Raw genomic sequence first — 21,214 nt, 5'->3', positions numbered from 1 at the left:
ATTGCCTCTTCACTTTCTCCACATTTTGTTGTCTTATGTATGAAATATTGAATGATCTCATCAAAACGAAAACGCACTGAATTTTTTGCCAATTTATTGAAAACAATACATTTTTATATCTCATGTACGTAAGTATTCAGACCCTTTGCCATGACTTTCCAAATTATGTTGAGATGCGTCCTGTGTCTTTTGATCATCCTTGAGATGTCTCTAGAATTGGAGTCCATCTGTGTCAAATTCAATTGATTGTACATGATGTAGATAGACACACACCTGCCTATATAAGGTCCCGCAGTGCATGTCAGAGAAACAACCAAACAATTCTCGGTAGACCTCCCTAGAGTTGGCTCTCTTGAAGGTGAGCAAAAACCCAGTGGCCACTCTAACAGAGCTTCATTGTTTCACTACAGAGATGGGAGGACCTGCAAGAAAACAAAAATGTTACAGCGCTCCGTCTATCAGGCCTTGATGGTAGAGTGGCAAGATAGAAGCCACTACTGACTAAATTACATATGATACCCCACGTGAGGGACTCTGAGCAGTACCGTGTATGTAGAATTGTATGTAAAATTCTTGCACAGTAAAATCAGACAATTTCCTCAATAAAGTCTGAAGACCAATTAACTTTCACCCCATTGAAAATCTGTAGGGAGTCGCTCCTCATCCAATCTGATGGAGCTTTGTCAATATGGGGTGTTGTATGTAGATTGATGACAAAAACAAATACATTATATATTAAGATTAAAACTAAATAAAATGGGGTGAAAGTTAATTGGTCTTCAGACTTTATTGAGGACATTGTCTGATTTTACAGTGCAAGAATTCTACATAGATCCCCTTTATTTATTTATATTCACAAGGGAATGAAAGTAAGGAAAGACCTTGGGTCTAAAATGTGCTTTTTACAAAACATTTCAGTGTTTCTATTCCCAGTTCTTGTCTCCAGAGGAACTAGATATTTAATTACACAGACTCATCGGCATCATTTGTCCTGCACCTTTTTTGTTCAGATTTATTTTAGCATATTTCTGTCTTTGTGCAGCAGTACTAGACAAAAATGGATTGATATAATGTCCATTTCAAATAACGGTTAACACAATAGTGTTTTTTTTCAGTGGAACCTCAAGAAGACTATGATTAGACATTGCCATGATGACATGGTTCCTTAATTACAGGTAAATGTGTACTCAGGATTTTCACCAACTTGATCTTCAATAAGGGAACTACTGCAATTCCACCCTCTTCTATTGAGCTCAGCCATGGCCTCAGAGCCATAAGTCAAATGATTACATTTAATGATGGATAATGAATCATGTTCTCAAGTACCCACAAGTCACTTTTCCTTAGCGAATTAGGAGATGTCAGTGTTAAAGGCCCAAATAGACTTAGATCACCATTTGTTAATATTCACATTCAGATGTGAAAATTGTAATTAGCGAGAATAATCACTTCAGACTGTGGGTAACCTTGAACTCTGTCCTGCTGTGCAAGATTTCCATTGAGAAACCAAGTCATTATCTAGCATTGTGACCTCTACTGAGTCAACTCTTCAGAGATAATGCAGAGGGAGTCCTTTTAATTCCATTCAGATAATTCAAATAGTTATCTTCTTTTCAAGAGAAAAAAAGTTTATCTGGAAAACAAAATCAGCAGGAGTAGTGGGGAGTTGAAGAGGGCAGTTTGCGGCATTGTTATTCGAGTATGACTGTGGCAATCACCCCAGCCGAGCGCTGGGCATGGAAAATGGAACCCTGCAAAATAAATGTGTTCCTAAAGCGGGATTAGGCTCACAGTTTCCCTGTTTTAATGAGGCTGAATCAATGGAGCATTTCACCCATCTAAATCCCCACTGGTTTGCAGAAACCATTACTTCCAACTTAAAACCCACCAGCCTGTTAGCGGGAGCCTGCAACCCTCAATCAGAGGCAGGGGACTTTGATACTAGTGATGGGCATTCTGATTCTTTTCAGTGAGTTGGCTCGTTTCACTCGCTGTTCAACTAAAAGGGCTATTCATTTGGCTCCCAGGTGGCTCTTCAATCTGTAGAACCTAGAAATTTCACAAAAACCATGAAGAAAGAACATATCTAAAGTTACCTAACATCATGTGACTTATAATATAAATTTAAAAGACCAAATTCTTAGATGTCTTGCAAAATAGATTTAGACACATCCAAAATAGATTTAGACACATGGAGCAACAAAAAATGGTCTCATGAAAGATCCTAGAAAAGTCTCTATCTGCACAAACAGGCGGTTCGAATATTATCATTGGAATGAATGGACGTTATCAGTGGTTATCAGCCTCATAGATATGGGTCAGAAGGGGCCTGCTAGCCTACTGTTATCATCCATTCGCATGGTTAATTTAGTATTTAGATAATTTAGTATTGACGAAATCATCACAGTTTAAAGCTCTCATTTTAATGGTCTTACCTGTAGACTTACCCTAACCTTAACGCATTTTAATGGTCTTACTTGTAGACTTACCCTAACCCTAACCCATTTTAATGGTCTTACCTGTAGACTTACCCTAACCCTAACCCATTTTAATGGTCTTACCTGTAGACTTACCCTAACCCTAACCTTAACCCATTTTAATGGTCTTACTTGTAGCAGCGACCTGAATTCGTCTGGGATTGGATCTATTTAAGTTGTCCTTCTCGTGTATATATCCGTGATTAACCATGCGAATGGATGATAACAGCCTTCTGAGCCTACCAGTAGGCGTAGCAGGCCCCTTCTGACCCATATCTATGAGGTTGATAACCACTGATAACGCCCATTCAATCCAATGATAACATCCGAACCGGGTGGCACAAAAGGCTTTTTTCTCATATCAAGAAGCTGATTAAACTGCATGATCATCATAGGTGTAACCACACCAACCCAGGACCTTGACATTCGGTTTCCTCACCTGTTGTAATTTCTAAACATGACCTTATGATCTGCAGTAACAGCAAAATATATGTATTAAATTGCAGTGTTATAATTGACTGAGATATTCAGCTGTGGATTTTCTCTCCTGGTCCAGTTTTGCTCAAAATGTGAAGATTGGTGTAATTTCGTGACTAGGTTTAATTGGTGGGGGAAAAAACTTGAAGAAACAAATTGTGGAAGGATTTTATGCTTATTCACTATGAGATATATTTTCAATACTAACAAATATTATGTTTACAGCTGTTTGAAACTGACACATGAAACCAAAAGTCAAGCATAAATCTCAATCAGAGAATAAGGGAGGCAATTTTGTTTGGAATGGAGCATAATGTTTTGGGAATATTCCAGATTGGGGACAAGTCACACCTTTAAAAGTGGCACGGTTGTGGTATCCTCTGTCAAAGATGTACTTAGCTTAGTTTTATAGTACGTCTATCACAGTAAGAAAATGTAAAAAAGCCACAACAGGCACCTGTTGTAGAAACCCTGATTGAATAAATGTTACAAACACACTGACCTTAGTGCAGGCAGGTGTATGTGTGTGTTAAACAGCTAGAACTAACTCAGTTTTCTTATGTCATGCGTTGCAGCTGGGAGCCACAGGGAGGAACGGACCAACCTGACATCTCTGCTGGTCCAGCCCATTTCTGTCTCACTGGCTAAGAGGCTGCTCAATGTCCAGTCTGTGGGACTAGGGAATCTCTGTACGCCTCTGGCCATGCCTGCTGCCTCCGGTACAGTACTGCGTCTCAGTCTCAAGCCACTCTAAAAAGCATGTACTGCAAACATGTCCCACTCTAACCCATTTCCCCCCAGACAAACAGCTAGCGCTGCTGTTTCCAGGTAGCATATCCACAGAAAAACGGTCAAGAGTCCCTGTCTAGATGGACTGGAGGAGGATATATTTGTCATATGCAGCAGCATTTTCCTAACAGCTTCTGTATTAATAATCTAAATGTTGTTACATTTTATTATTATTATTATTACTAAATTAAATATAATGATCCATTGAGCTGAGGAAGTCGACCAACTGTTAGATAACATTGGTCGGCCATTCAGTCCAGTGGTGAGAAAACGATGTTCCTTGATATACGTTCCGTGAAGAAAGGAAGGAATACACTTCACAGTGGGTCGTTATTGCCCTGTAAATTACAGAAACCCTCATCTGTGTCTCCTGGTTAAGCTTGTCATGACAATATATATGTCCATCAGCCACATTCTTGCTATATGCCTAGGATGTAATTTAATCTATGAGTAGATAGCTAGTGAAGCGCATTATAGTGCTCAGGGACCTCAGAGGTCACAATTAACTAGGAATCTAGGTTAGCACAGCAGCTGTAGATGTCGGTGGCAGGTCATAAAAATGACATATGAGAAAACAACATTGTATGATTGGCTTAAATATGTGGTATATGAGATTTTGGAATATGAGACTGTATACTACTTGTATGATAAAATTTAAAATACTTAACTTGTATGTATGATTACATTGGTAACAGATTTATAGTAGAATAATGGCTTCTGAAGAATTTGTGGTACAGTATATGGTCAATATACCACAGCTGACGTTTGTATCCATGAACTCCATTTAGCATTGGGTCTAAGAACAGCACACATCCAGAAATATAAAGTTAACCTTTATGTTCAAACCATATTCGAAAGTGAGTTGTGTCACATTGAACATTGATGATGATGTCACACGGTTTTGCCACATAATGCCACATCATTTAAATCGACCCTGTCTTTTATTCTGTTCCTTGGGACCAGTTCCAATGTCAGTTTGTAAGATAATATTGGAAGAAAACTTACAAATACCTAGAAGATTTGTAAAGCATCAAAGTAAAATGGATAGTTTGCAAAAGCAAATAATACATTTAAGATATATAGGGAAAAATTGGTTCTGTGCAGGTTAAGCAGTTTAAAGGTAGATTTGAGATTGCAAAATTTGTTATAGAGGGAAATATTTGTGTATAGATGGAACTTGTCAACTGCAGTTGCTGTGCGATCCAAGAATAGATGTCTATGAATATTTTGGTAGGAATTAGTAACTTCTGTTTTTTTTCCACTGAGGGTGGGAGGTGGAGATAAATAACAGAGAAATATAGAGGAACAAGAAACCAGGCAAGCCTAGTTCAGCCGGACCCGCAATAAAATGTGTTAATCGTGACTGCCCTGTCGCAAATCGAACCCAGGTCGCCCACTTGAAGGCATTATTGTTAACCACTACACCACCAAATTGCACACTTGTTGGGCATTAGTATAGCCTCTTCAAATTATATTACCTGTTTTTCCGGAGACCGCATCTCTAACCACTACGCTATTTAACAAGGGGTAGTCAGTCACTCACTCACTAACTCAGTAAGAGACATTCGCTCTTCTTAGCCGGCTCCACTTATGCGATCCGGCAAAAAGAATAACAGGGAGAAAAAGAGAGTAAGAAGCATGATATCAAAACATTGTCATAACAAAGAAATGGCACATTGTTGTTGAATCATCCTTCATTGTAGTCCTAGGGTAAGGGTAGCCTACAAACTGCTTTGGTTTAAATCAGAGGAATTGAGAAACAAGCAGTTTGTTACAGGGTAATGTCACTGATATTGACCCACTCTAACACAAGGGTTTAAAATATCTGAGTGCCATCAGATGATATAACCCTCTTTCAATGGCAGCTATATATTTTTGCTGCTTGTTATTGTTGTTCTAAACAATGAATAGGTACAAAAACGAATATGTTTTACAATACTGTCATATACATACCCTATATTGCCAAAAGTGTGTGTACACCTGACCATCACACCTATTGTGGGCATCCCATTGCAAAACTAAGGAAATTATTATGGAGAACACATTTTCACTGCCCCAGAGTCCAGGGGTGGCATGCTTTACACCACTCTAGCCAACGCATAGCATGTTGATGTGAGACTTACGTATAGCTGCTCGGCCATAGAAACCCATTTTATGTAGCTCCTGCACAGTTCTTGTGCTGATGATGCTTCCAAAGGCAGTTTGGAACTCTGTGGTGAGTGATGCAACAGATGATCAGCGCTTTATACGCGCTAGATGCTTCTGCACTTGGCGGCCACGCTCTGTGAATTTACGTGTTGTACCACTTGGTGCCTGGGCTGTTGTTGTTCCTGAACGCTTCCACTTCACAATTATAGCACTTACAGTTGCCCGTGGCAGATCTAGTAGGGCAGAAATTTCACAAACTGATTTGTGGTATCCAATGACTTAGATTAGATTATTAGATTAAATTCAACTGTATTGTCATTAAATTCAACTGTATTGTCATTGAACAAGTACAGTACAATGGAATGCAGTTTGTGTCTAACCGGAAGTGCAAATAGAGGAGGGCAAACAATGTACAAGCACTAAGTGTGTGTATGTACAAGTGAAATGTTTTCATGTGCAATTAAGGCAACTGCATTATATGTGACACTTGTGCAATGGTAATGTGCAATGGAAGCAAATACAGAAGGGCAGAAAAGTATTAAATATAATGTACAAGTGGGATAAATAGTTGAGTGGGAACAAGTGGCAATTCTCAGTGACATTCTGAATTTTCAGTCAAGGCTAATTGAAGGAGTAGAGTAGCATGTGCAACTGAAATGCAGGGATAGCAGCAATGAATTTCCTGAGGCAGACATGTGTATATAACAATTGAAAATGCAAGTACAGTGGCAGCTCTAAATGTGCAATGAAGGAAATTTTAAGGTGCAAGTTGACATGTGCAAATGAAATACAGGAATAGTAGCATTGACAGGTACCTGTAGACAACTGAAAACGACTTTATCAGACTTTGTAAGCCAGTGACAGAGGGTGGGTATGGTTAGTGATGTGTCACAGAGTTCAGCAGGGTTACATCAGATGGAGAAAAAAAACTGTTCCTGAGCCTGCTGGTGCGAGAACAGAGCGACCTGATGGGAGGAGGGCAAACATTTTGTGGCATGGATGTGAAGTGTCCCTGGTGATGCCGCACGCCCTGCATAGACACCGCTTGCGCTGGAGGTCTAAGATGGCTGGGACCTGGGTGAACTATGACAGTGCCACATTTGAAGTCACTGAGCTCTTTAGCATGACCCATTGTAATGCCAATGTTTATCCATGGAGATTTCTTGGTTATGTGTTGAATTGTATGCACCTGTGAGCAATGGGTGTGGCTGAAACACATGAACTCACTAATTAGTAGGGGTGTCACCAGCTTGGCCATTTAGTGCATGTGGAAAAAAAATTTACTACACATTTCAGAGTTAGTAGGCAAACAAACTACAGCATTCCACTCTGTGTAGTCCAGTTTCAGCGTAGACACAAGTCATTTGACTTTATCTTCTCCGTGATTGGACAATACAAACTGGAAGGCTCATAGTCATAGGCGCCGATACCGTGGGTGCTCCGGGGCTCGAGCACCCACGGAAAATAGCGAGCACCCACGGACAATAGCGAGCACCCACGAAAATACCGAGCACGAGCACCCACGTGTGCCAGACCGCCAGTAGGCTACATTCATTTAAAATTAAACTTGCCGTTGGTGATATGTAAAGCGTCTGTCACACTGTGATTGGTTATGTCGATATTAGTGACAGCGACATAACCAGTCGCCTGCTCCGGGTGCTCCCTATCCACCAATCACAGTGTTTCTCAGATGAAAAAATGCCACTATCAAAAACTCGTAGCAGAAATTAGGGAGAAACTCCCAGAAACTATGTGTCGTTTTTTTTAATCGATATTTAGATAATAGCGCAAAACATTAATTTCCCACGAACTGATCGCGGTTAGGCCTACGTGTCAGATACACTTTTCATCTCCAATCCTGTATTTGTGATAAGTGGTACATTTTGAAAGATCTACTTTACGGCTTTATTAATAAGTAAATGAATAGGTGTGCGTAGTGCGTTTATATATGTATATATAGGTGTATATATAGGTATATATAGGTGTGTATATATAGGTATATATAGGTGTGTGTATATATATAAATGAATGGCATGCGCCTATGAGCACCCACGGAGGAAAACATAAATCGGCGCCTATGCTCATAGTTACTGTCTTTTTGACACATTTTCAAACTATAAACAAGATTTCAACTCTGGAATAAACGTTTGTATTCAATGGACACTGCAGCTACATATTATTTGTTTGTAATATTGGCAGAAAGTCAAATATCTACGTTTCACATAAATATCACTAATATCTCCACAGCATACCCAGAACCCATCCAACTCTTTGCTGAAGCCCTAATGCGCTGGCATAGTTCCAGATAGAAAAAAAACGATTGTTTTATCATGCTTTTTACCTGTCATTTAAAGAACAGATCAAGGTCAATATTTTAAAGAACATTTAGAGAAGTACAGGGGAGTGATTTTTATAACCCTGCCACAGAAACACCAGCCCACTGCAGGAGCAGGAAGCTGTCGCATTAACTCTTTTTTTTTAATGGGGGGTATTAGGCTCTAATTCCTGCTATTGACTGAAAATCCCCTCTTATCTTTGCATCGTCACCCAGGAGACCTAGATACCCAGCAAAGCAGTGCACTTCTCGGGCTAACAGACAGTGTACTTCTCCGGCTGATAGACATTGGAGGGTTTTGGCTTCACCACAAAATTAAAGGAAACTGGCTTTAAGTCTTTACTTTAAGCCTTGCCAAAGTTCTAATAATGAAGTAAACACTCGCACTCTGGGTGATTATAAGACTTCTTGCTGTTGTCTACGATAGCTCTGTGTTCTTTCCTGAAATCACCTCAGAAGGCAGACAGGAATCAGTCAAGGATTTTGGTAGTCATTCAGAAGGGAATGTGTGAGCATGCCTGTGGCAAATTTGTCAGCACCACATAATGTGGTGATGACTGCATGCTTTGTCTCTTCAGACTGCCTATCCAACAGAAAGAATCCAAGAGGAGGGTGAAGGCCAGAGATCTGCTCAGATATATGCCTGGCTAAAGATGTCTGCACCAGTTGCTTTCCGTGTGTCCAAAAAACCCCTTCCCATGTGTCCGAAAACCACTCTGTATCGTCCCTGTCCTGATGCCTCCACGGACACACGAAGGCCCACTCAGCCACCAACTGACAATCAACAGGGCCCAAAACATCAGTAGCCACAACTTGGTGCTATCGATCTCACCGAGACGAGGAATCCCAGGCGTACACCTTTTTCAAGGGCCCCTTACAAGCCTCCCAAGCATGACCTCCTAACGCCATGCCCTGAAATGGACTGAGGCAGTGTTCCACTGGTTTGATCAAACAGGGTGGGGGTGCAGGTAATCTGTTTCCCATCGATTGGGCTAAAGCACTTGCCACTCCAGAGATTTCAAATAATTTGTTTCCATCTGTCTGCCTCCTCTTTTTTGAATTCCCATTAAATTCATGCTCACTGTATTGCTTGGCTATTCTCTAATTCTATGCAGCTCTGCTCCATGGAAACAAGACATTATTTACGAGTCCCTGAGAGTTTCGGCTGTTCCACCTGCCCGTTTCCAGGTAGAACTGTCGCAGTGCTCTCCTCCTCGCAGTGCTCTCCTGCCGGTCTGGAGCGAATAATGCATTGTTCACAGCATTGAAGGGAGCACAAACCACTCAATGCATTTGAAAGGGACTTATTCATTATCATGTGTATTTGGTTTCACTGCAGATAGCACCAGCTGGGCGAATTCATCTCTCTTTTATTCACCATAAAGAATGTGATACCAAAAGGAGAAGGCCCGACGAATTGAGATTTCAGAGAATCACCACTCTGCCACATACACCCGTCTCTCCCTGGCCCAAACTAATGCCATAAGTGTAACAAATTTCCAGAGCAATTAGAGCTTGGCTGCAAAAAACTATTTACAATAGCTTTATAGAAACACTCTCGGGCCTTTAATTACAAAGCTATTGATTGCGGTGTGCAGGTAGGCCAGTCCTTATTGGTTTTCCCCACTACTGTGGAGAAAAGAACAAAGACACATCTACATTTTTATTGGCAGAGAGCACAGTTAATGACCTGTCAGTTGTGTTTGATGTATGTACAAAATATTTTATGAAACACTTTGCGTATTGCATTAGATGCATTTTGTATAGTACAATATGTTACTATAAAAATAATCACGTTGTTACTTCCCATATTGAAGTTTCTTTTGAGCAAGCTTTAGAATCAACTGTTTGTGGCTGCTTCTACATTTAGTGTGAGCTTGAACTGTGTTAGATTCTGTCCAAGTTTGATCCATGAACAAAATAAATGCAACCGGAAGTCAAGGGAGAGCCATCTTTATTCAGCATGAGTCTATGATGTTGACTTTCCATTTTTCTCTCATTTTCTCTCTCTCCAATAATTACAGAGTTAAAACAGTCCTTTTATACCAGGATACATAGGGGGTGGCCACTGGTCATAACCAACCATTACAACAATACACTCATGCCCATTTCCTATCACTCCCCCCTTCAATCATGTATTAATCATTAATCATTACATGTTGATAAAACTAGCAAAATAAAAGTACAGTCCAATTCCTAATGAACTGAAAAGGTCCAAACACTTCTGTTAAAAAACAATAAATAAAAATAATAAAAATGATTATCTGGCCTATGAGGCTTTATTATTCCTTAAATGAAATGAAAATAAGATGCAGTGGACACAGCTTGCCCTGACACATAGCACTGTATGGCATTGCAGTCGTGGTGACCATCGTGATCGATCTTTACCAAACACATGAAGTCTCAGGCTACTATCAGTCTAACACGTGTCCAACAGAAACTGACCTAACATGACATATTAATGAAATGCATAATTAATTCCCAATAAACCCTTTAAACAATCATGGTCCCCCCTTATCCATATCATGCATCAACATCATACTAACAACCCAACATTCAACTCCAATGAATGTACCAGTGACCGTTTCGACCTTTGAAAAGAAATATGGCACTATTAAACATATCAGGGTAGTTGTTGTAATTATGACTATTAAGCAACTTCACAAAAAAACAAGTGTCAATGACCTTGTGAGGAATGAACATACATACGAGATCAAAATACCAGTAACTTTAGGAAAACTATTGATTGTTAGGAATTACCCTAGATTCTCATCAAATGTCCTGTAGTTCTAGTCTTCAGTCTTCTCTGTCTTGCATCAGTGATTTAAAGTTCCAATATCAGTTACTGCAGTCAGTGTGATGTGGACCCAGCAAATTGCCTGGTTGTCCTATGGAGTAGTGAGTTTCCAAAACTTCACTAATTCAAGATTAACACCACAACAGTGTCTTCCACTGTGATGGGACCATGTGACCTTTCCAGTTACCTGGCCCGTGGTGCTCTGACCTGTAGTATGTGGAGTCCTTCAGGACTCTCCTCTCATCTTGTGGTCGATGGTTAATCTGGAAATGGATTATGAAGCCAAGTTATCTGACCCTGGCATTGTTCTGCCATGTGAGTGGTCAGGAGGATTTGGAACAGATTCGCCCATGTGGTTATAGTCCCATGTGATAATTCTTTGTGAACATGTTGCTGGTACTCACACTCAGTTGTCTGTATCCAGTCAGAAAAGGTGTTGTGATGTCCTGATCTGTTGAAAGTATAACACCAAAACAACAATTAGTGTGGTTCAACAGTCCATTAGACTTTCATCCACTGGGTATTGTTCCGTCAACTCCCAACAATGAAGACAATAGATCAGTCCTGAAAACTTGTGGATCTCAGAAGTTCCATCATCAGAGTGAAGCTTAAACCCTATTCAGACAAGTTTCCATAAAGGTCTATGTCAAATGTCCTTTTCCATCCAGAACTGGCTTGGTTGATGTTTCATTCAATGTGCTATATTTATGCCCGAATACCACCTGGTAGGTGAATGAGATTCCGTTGTCTGATCTGACTAGACTTTGCTTAGCCAAATAAAAAAATTGTGAGATCTATGCGATTCCACCATTAAAATGTTAGACCTTACGTCAAACAAACAGTTTCCAAATAAACAATAAAAACAAATCCTAAGAATAGAATATGTTAAACATAGCAGATTCTAATGCTCCATTATAATTATGCAAACAGAAGAAAAACACATTTTGAATGTAACTCCCTTTAAGTACCAATCTGATTTGCTTTGAGCCCTAAGCTCAACTCTTTCCAATAAAAATCAATTATCATATCATACATCCCCCCTGCTTTCACTTCATTAAGTCAAAGGAAAGAGACACTAGAGTGAAAGCAGAGTCACGGCGAATCGGCCACAGGAGGCGCCATCCTGAACCCACACTGGCAATCATTTTGGGACGGACATGTAAAATAGAGAATTGGTAACAGGGATGGATTTGGAATCCATTCGATATGGAGTTGCATACTGCATCAAAACAACAAAGTGAAAATGTTAAAAACACAAACATTCACTAACACAATCAAAGACATCAGTGTGCAACACAGTTGCTTGTGCGAAGGAATTATAAACCATATAACCCATATAAGCTGAACAACTCTTAAATTCTTTAATTGGCTACCAGGCATTTATAATATCCTGAAGTTTCTTGGCACATGCCTAACTAAATTGGTTTGCCCACTAGGTGATAAGCTGTGCAATTAAATTGTAGGAGATAAAAACTCCAGCCCATGTTCCAGTGGTGTACCTACTGCAACCACCAGGGCAATTGTATAAGCATATCTACAGCACCCAAATTTAGCATTTTTACAGGCAACGACCAAACTACCATGTGACAAACAATGTCTTGATTAACCTTCTACATTTAAGTCAAATTCTCCAACTTTGATTAATTTTTATTCCAAATAGTGGCAGTCAGCCACTGTGGTTCTATTGACATTAAAATGACTCTATCATCAACAATGGAGGATGACATTTGGTCTCCACCCTCACGGTAGTTGGTTTCAAAATCATAAATTTCAATGTGTAAGCTATTGAGTAGAACATTTCTCTAACCTTTACTTAATGTTTGGTTATCCCAAAACTGAATATGCTTATGCTGAGGAAATTACCACAGTTGAGACCAGTCTGAACACTCAATTTTAACCCTTAGTAATAGGCTACCCTGATTTAATGGGATAGGTTGTTTGGGGTCTGCCCCCATTCCTGAAGCCCTTGGCTTTACACACTTATAGTTAGCCATAAATAAAGCCCAAATTGATTATTTAAAATGTATATGAAATTTAGGTTTCCACATATTAAAAATCTGTTCATGGTCTTCAGACCTGTAGCAACATATTTTATTCTTTCTACTTAGCCGATATCCTTTGTTAAGTGAAGGTTCAGATTTACTGTCCTACCCATCTCTAGAATTGTGTGTAGTTTGTAAAAATATACTTGTAATATCTGTACAATAACTTAACATTCTGGTGGACATTCCAAAACATTGGTGAAAATTATGACTAAACTAAAAACAGATATGACCACCCAAGTAAGCCTATGTTACTCTTGCTATCCCAGGGTGTGGGGTATGTGGGGGTGTGTGGGGGGATTGGCTCAAGCAAACCTCCCCCCATGTGCTGCTCTCTGAACCAAGGGGGAGACCATTTTAGTCAGTCAACTTTTTAGTATCTAACTTCTATAAAACACAAATGTCATCTTAGTTGTAAGAGAAACACAAAAAACAAACAAATGAAAATGTTCCTAATTTACCAAAGCCAATTCAACATTAAAAATAAAATATAAAACTTTATTGTAGGGGATAAACTCGCTTTTGGCAAATTTCACATGAGACTGTAATCTCAATCTTTTGTCTAAAACCAAATTATAACATATATTAGAATCAAATTCATCGCACATAGAAAGCCATGTGTTTTACTTCAAAAAATGATTACCCTCTGTGTATTGTTTCCCTCTCACCAGTCGTCCTGTGACAAGGCAGAAAGAGAGAGAACACACGCATTCCAACTTGGTGGAAACCCTTTTTAAAGGCCTATGGCTGTTTTGGATTCATATTCAGTCCTCATGGGACACAGCGTGTCTTCTTAACGTTAAACATTATCACCATGTGGATTCTTCATTCTATCACTTATACAATATATAAGGAGAGAGAAAACACAATATTTTAACCTTTGAAAATCATTATTTTACCAGATTACAAAATCATCATTGTACCAATTTCTTATTTATCACTAGAGTTAGATATACCCACTTATTACAGCCTACCCACATTGTAGTGAGACCCTACTTGAGGCCTTACGGTTTTAAACATTATCATCAACGCAATAAATACGTTTGATTTATATTTACATTGTGAACATGACAAAGCACAACAAAACAGGCTATTCCTTCAATACCTATTAAAACATGTTATATACCATCAAAGTGTTAAAACATGTTAAATACCATCAAAGAGGGTGTCTGGTTTGGGGACCACACAATTTTGTCTCTGCTCTTTGCGGATGATGTTGTCGTGTTGGCCCCTTCAAGCCAGGACCTTCAGCATGCACTGGGATGGTTTGCAGCCAAGTGTGAAGCGGTTGGGATGAAAATCAGTACCTCCAAATCCGAGGCCATGGTCCTCAGTCGGAAAAGGGTGGCTTGCCCACTTCAGGTTGGTGGAGAGTTCTTGCCTCAAGTGGAGGAGTTTAAGTATCTAGGGGTCTTATTCACGAGTGAGGGAAGGATGGAACGGGAGATTGACAGACGGATCGGTGCAGCTTCTCAGCTTTCGATTTACCGGTCAATCTACGTTCCGAAAGGACAAGATCCCGGATACAGGCGGGCGAAATGAGCTTTCTCCGCAGGGTGGCTGGGCGATCCCTTAGAGATAGGGTGAGAAGCTCGGTCACCCGGGAGGAGCTCAGAGTAGAGCCGCTGCTCCTCCACATCGAGAGGGGTCAGCTGAGGTTGCTTGGGCATCTGTTCCGGATGCCTCCTGAACGCCTTCCCGGGAAGGTGTTCCGGCCCGTCCCACCGGGAGGAGACCCCGGGGAAGACCTAGGACACACTGGAGGGACTATGTCTCCCAGCTGGCCTGGGAATGCCTTGGTGTCTCCCGGATAAGCTGGAGGAAGTGTCTAGGGAGAGGGAAGTCTGGGCATCTCTGCTTAGACTGCTGCCCCTGCGACCCGGCCCCGGATAAGCGGAAGAAGATGGATGGATGGCATTCAAAACTCCTTATTAAATGATTATAAGCTCACGCCAGTTCCAGGTATCGCCAGGAAATCCTCTGTCTTTGATTCCTGAATTCCATACATCTGACATCTTTCCTTGCTGCTGCTCGGCATGTTGGCAGAATGTCTCATGTTACAACTGTTTGTGCATCTTGTCTTTTTCATTGGGTTCTTCTTCTTGTGACACTCATCCTGCCAATGGCCAATGTGATGGTAATTCCATCGATCGACACTCTTAAACAAGAGTTCTTTAAGCACAAGTTAACCATTTTAATATTACTTGCAAATAAGAGAGACACGTCAAACGCTTACCAACATAATCATCTGAGGAGTCTCTGACTCCATACATGCACGATCCGTATTTATTACAGTGAAAAGGGGTGTGGTAAGTTGTTGCCCATCTGTCTTGTGTCACAAAGGCTTTACCGAAAGGGTGGGCTGTCCCCCCACCTTATCCTTCCTGCCATAATGTTTACTGTAGTGTTTACCTAAAGGGGCCAACTGACCTTACTCCCCCCAAGGACCACATTCCTGAGGAACAAAAGACTGACACCCTTCTTTATCGAAGCAGTAGGACATGGCCCAAATACCTAATAATCCTCTGATATCATAAAGACATGTGTGTCACAATCAAAGTAAAGATCTACATACCAGCTAATGGAAAGACAGACATTTCTCAAATGCACCTTAGTTAAAAAGTTCCATAACAATAATGATTCCACAATAGTGACATGATCCTGGTTTCTTCTTCAATGGGCTTTGAGTGTCTTTAGATGTTGTTCCTGCTTTCAACGTTTCCAGTTCCTTTTTCAACTTCTCAAGTCCAACTTATCCAGTTCAGCCATTTGTTCAGCTGACGCCTGAACACATTCCTTCTCATTCTATCTTTGAGGAATTTATCATTAAATTTTTCAATTTCTGATAACACAATCAACGACCAAAGTGTTTTTTGCATCAGGCATTCTTTGAATTTGTTCCAATATTTTCTGTATATCAAAAAAAAAAAAAAATCTTCTTCTGGAACAATGGCATATTTTTGAGTTATCTCTTGGTGACAGTCATCTATTTTCAAGCTCTTATTGATGTCATTAGCTATTTTCTCCATTACAACGTGTGAGGCTGCATTCCTCAGTTTTACCACATTGTTTTAAGACGTCTTTTTCTTCCCCTTGCAAGATTTAAATTATTACTACATACTTGTCAACCTGCTATCCAAAAAACAAAGACTTTACACTAAAGAGTGGCCTACATTAGGACTTTACATGTGTCACTTACTACTCAGTCTAGTAAGCACTTCCCATCAAAACAGGGTTTAACTTCTCCTGTGGTATTTCAAGGACTAAAGCACATACTTTTCAGTGTCAACGTAAATCTTACGTGTCCTTACCATTGCCTAAAAAGTGACATTTCTAGATCTTTTTGTTGTTCCAGATGTGTTCATCTGGATACTCATGATGATTTAACTGACATGTTCTTTTAGAGTGGTTTAACTCACCATTCAAAGTGCAAATCCATCTACCCGGGTCACGGCACCATGCTGATAGATTCTGTCCAAGTTTGATCCATGAACAAAATAAATGCAACTGGAAGTCAGGGGAGAGCCATCTTTATTCAGCATAAGTCTATGATGTTGACCTTCCATTTTTCTCTCATTTTCTCTCTCTCCAATAATTACATAGTTAAATCAGTGCTTTATACCAGGATATATAGGAGGTGGCCACTGCTCATAGCCAACCAATTACACATTCCAATACACTCCAATAAGAAATGTGTATCCTACAACAGACCCTTGTATGGTATGTTCCAACCTATGGTCAAAGGACCTATCCATATAGCCTATGTCAGTCACATGGGCAACTCCTAGCAGGAGGTATGGACAGAATGTATGGGGCCCTTCAGTAACAGGCATCCCTCCCTATCTATCCTAGTCAGCACATCTGTGTTGTGTTTAGTTTCTCATGCCCATTTCCTATCAACTGCATGTAGTGATCAATACCGTAAAGTACGTTCATAAACTATTTTTGACACTGCCAGAATTGACCCTTTGCTTTCAGTTCACAAATGGTCTAGATTGAAATGTAAATACAGCCTTATAAACGTTGAGTTAAAGTAACCTTTAACTTTCTTCTGTTTTCTGGCAGTGAGTATCACCTAGATGTCACAGTTTAAATAGACTTCTGAAAAGCCACAGCATGTTCTTCCTCTGCTCTTTAGCCAAAGTAATTTGTACTGTTGTCAAAAGTGATAAATAGGGAAGTGTTTCCATGAGAAGACTGCCGTTATATATACAGAATTTAATTTCTCATACAGGGGGAAAATGCTCTGTCATCCAAACAGTATATAGTGGGCCCCTCCATCACACTCTATTTGTGCCTGGGACTTACATCTTCACTGGCACTTCATCTTTATTTCCCTGTGATTTTTGCATCCAAGCAGCCTAATAAAAAAAGTCAGTGTCTGTAATGTACACCCCAAGGCCAACACATCTGGATGCTATCTGCGAGCTTGTCTTTAAAGAGAATTTTCAATCCCTCATTGCCTTACTACCTGGAATGAGCCAACATCTTGGACACAGAGACACTCCTGTTTGAACTGGTGGTAAGGGAGAGCAGCTGCCAAGGTGCAATGTCACAAAAAGAAATGGAGGAGAGATAAGAGATGACCAAAAGAAGAGGGGGGAGAGTAATGTGGAGGTGGAGATGGAGCAATGCAAAAAATTATCTTAACAAGATTTTTTATTGTGAGTATCAATTTGAATTTGTGTTTTTCTCTCATTAAATGATATCCCATCGTTGGTGGATATTATTGCTTCTTTTAGCTCACTGAAGGCTTAATTTGTGATGTGTACTACGTAAACATATGTAATTGTTCCTAGATGGAAAAGCAATGGATCATTGAATGTAATTTCTCATAGAATTTTAGGACCTAGTAAACTGGCCTTTACTGCTGTTGTGTATACTAATTGGTAAAACACCAACTTAACCTTGCTAAACAGCAACTCAAACATATTTTGGGGAGAGTGGGTATCTTAATGTATTAGAAAATCCCACTTTTCAGTAGTCCTGCTGTAAGGCAACAAAAGGTGAATGTAATGTAATGGTGTCTTTCTTCATCCACTGTATGGAGGTGAATTGCCATTCAATATGAGATAACAAATCTAGGTAAGATTATGAACATTTTAAAAACATTGACATGAAGATACGAGGGGTAGCTCTTTCAGGACTCCTGGTTGCCTTTTTATCTGCATGTGTGTTGATATAATCATGTATATTCGCACCCACACACTGACCCTTTTTCCCTAATTGGCAGGAACCTTAGACAGTCAAGAAAAGAAAATGTAAAGGAGTCTTCATATTCTGTCAGCCTCTGGGTGATTGTCCTCTCTGCAGCTGCACCAACCCTTCAAAAACTTCATTGACTTTTAAGTACCACAGAGTGTGGATTTCGCTTTAATCCCCTTGGTTTCTGTGTACAACATTTGATAGGATGAAAAACCTTTTTTGCGTAAACGGTAGTTTAAAGAGACCCAGACACACAGCAAGAACATATCAGATAAGATAAACAATATGGACATATATATAGTTCAACGTTCAACATTATAGCAGATGTTGTTATTTCTTGAAATGATCGCACCTAGGCACTATATCTAAATCGATGCATTTGGAAGATATAGAACCCAATCGTATCGCCTGTGGCCTTTGTACATGAACCGTAGAATGCTGTGGAGTAGTAAATGATGTTGCTCAACTGTACTAGAAGAACAAAGACTGTGTATTCTTTTCACTAAGCTCTCTTGGTGGTGTTGCATTCATGTTGGGGTCTTAACGTGTCACTACACACTCTTGTTGCAGCCCAAATCTCATAAATGCTGTATCATCCACTTACCTGCTTGCAGTGCAGCATGTGTGTCTGCTGTTCGTTTGTCTGTGGCCCGGCAAGAGTGACATTCATATCCCTTGCTCTCAGTGGCCCTCATTTATCATTCTTGCGTAGAAACAGGCGTATATGTTGGCGTAAGATTTTGCTTACACTCCTCTCATCGCCTGATTTATGAAACTGTGCGTACCTTTAAAATCCAGGTGTACGCAATACCTTCCCTTGATAAATGCCGCGGATGAAAACGATCGTCATTAGAATAACACGCCCCTATATATTCAAGTCTCCGCTTCCCCCACGCCCTCATTTTACGCCATGGACACACGGAAGACGGCAAAAAAGAGAAACTTCTCTGACGTGGAGATTGAGACGATCACCAGGGAGGTAGAAAGAATTGTTTCATTTGGCAGTTTAAAAAGCGGAATAAAAGATGATGATGTGATGTGGAGTACCATTCATTCACATTAATAACTGCATGACAATTTGTAATATTCGTCTTATTATTTCATGATATTTATCAATGACGTTTATTGTTATTTAGAAGAAGAATGTCGTTATTATTATTATTTCTATTATTGTCTAAAAGAAGAAGAATGTCATTTTTATTATTTTGTCAGTCTGAATTATATTTTGGTAATTCAAAGCCTTTTATTACTGAACCCAGTCCATGCGCAACTGCCGGGCCTAACCCTGAAACGTCATGTAAAGCGCACAGACTCGCATCTGAAGGAATACATATAAGTCAAATGCTTTGGTAAAGTCACACAAATGAAACCTTGAAGTCTATGTTGCACAAAAATAAACACTGAAGTTTGTAATTATGTTGTTGTTGTTTTTTACAGTAGGTCATAATATATCACATCTTTTAGTTTGTCAGTGCGTTAGGATTTTCTTTTCTGCGCTGTTAAGGTTTCATTTCTCTCCGCCATGTCCATGTGCAATATTTTGTTGTCATCCATCCACCAAAGATCACTCCAAATATAACTATTAATACTGTTTTATTTTCAGTTTACATCTCTGCACTGGCATAACATCAGTGCACGAGGGAACTGCAGCAGGGGCTGAGTATACGGCTACACATTTTTTACTTGAGACAGGTCAAAATAAAAGTCCCGTCTCACACATGCGCACAATTAACTCTTGTACAATTTTGGGTATACAACAGTCAGTATCATAATTAAACAACATAATATAACATAAATGATGAGAACATATAACTCAACATGCGCATTTCCGCACTAACTCAAAACGTGCGTACACCACCTCCTGAGCTGGCGTAGGATTTGAGAGTGCCGTACGCCAACGTCCATATTGATAAATCTCAAAGTCTCCGTGGTTTTGGGTGTACGCCAGGTGTACGCTGGAAATTTGGTGTACGCACTTTTGATAAATGAGGGCCAGTGAGTGTGGCTGAAGGGCCAAAGGATTAATGAAGATGAAACCATTGTGTACAAGAGGAATATACAGTCTTATTTGTGAGAAGTAGTTATTTTTGTCACCTGGGTGATGAATTCAATTTCTGATGGGATGTTTTTGCCCTTCCCCTGTATTTTTCCCATTAATTCAATCACTGTGTTTGTTATTCTTCTCAACTTTGATATTGTTTATCATTGTTTTGATTGTATTTTGATTAATATAGTGAACTCCCTTCTGTTTACTATGTTTTTGGAAGCCCTAATGCTGTTTGGTGTTGTCTTCTGGGGGATGGGGTCAAAAGATGTCAGGCTTATGTCTCTCCATTTTTTTTTTTACAGAACGAAGGAGGATACAACTAACCGTTGGGACCCACTCTGTTTTCAAGACAGTTCACAATGTGTGCGGATACTTGAGAGGGAAAACAAACCCAGGTAAATTAAAATAAATTGTTCTGGGACTCTCTTCCAAAACAAAACTTTTGGGAGTGAGTCCCTTTGACCACACTATTGACTTTTGAACATAATGCATTATGTTGTTGTGATTGTAGTTTAGTTTTCTTCACCTTCTTTTAATAACAACAATAAGTAATCATGAAAGTCTTACTCAGAGAGCCTGAACAATCTCCAAAATAACTGCTTATGCGATGAGTCCAACCTGCTGTGCTTTCTGTTTCCTGTATGTGGAGTGAAGCAACCTGGGAAGTTGCCTTTGGATGAAAAAATAAATGTCTAAGCGCTGAAGCAGCCTTTCTTCTCTGTTCTGACAAAGTACCTCCTTCTGACACTGCTGTCCTGGCTGGCCCAAACGCAGGTCACATAGCTTCTGGAAATTACCTTTTAATTACGGTCCAGCATTGGTTCCTTTAGGATGATTTAATAAACTCTCTGGTGCAGAGCAAGCTTTTAATCTGTTCCCTTTGGCCAGAATGTGCAG

General features: G+C 39.9%; 1 protein-coding gene across 2 annotated transcripts in view; it reads left to right on the top strand.

Annotated features, from left to right (window-relative positions):
- The window catches only part of LOC105025892 (inactive N-acetylated-alpha-linked acidic dipeptidase-like protein 2), a 311,906-nt gene that overhangs the window by 198,570 nt on the left and 92,122 nt on the right, over positions 1–21,214 (top strand). For both annotated transcript variants that reach the window (XM_013134897.3, XM_020048731.2), the window contains exons 6-7: positions 3,530–3,673; positions 20,620–20,712. In XM_013134897.3, the coding sequence (XP_012990351.2) occupies positions 3,530–3,673; positions 20,620–20,712 (237 nt within the window). The remainder of the gene's footprint in view (positions 1–3,529; positions 3,674–20,619; positions 20,713–21,214) is intronic.

This window comes from Esox lucius, chromosome 8 (genome assembly GCF_011004845.1).
Source record: "Esox lucius isolate fEsoLuc1 chromosome 8, fEsoLuc1.pri, whole genome shotgun sequence".
Lineage (NCBI taxonomy): Eukaryota > Metazoa > Chordata > Actinopteri > Esociformes > Esocidae > Esox > Esox lucius.
Note: the sequence above shows the minus strand (reverse complement) of the source record. Positions and strands in the feature narration are given on the sequence as shown.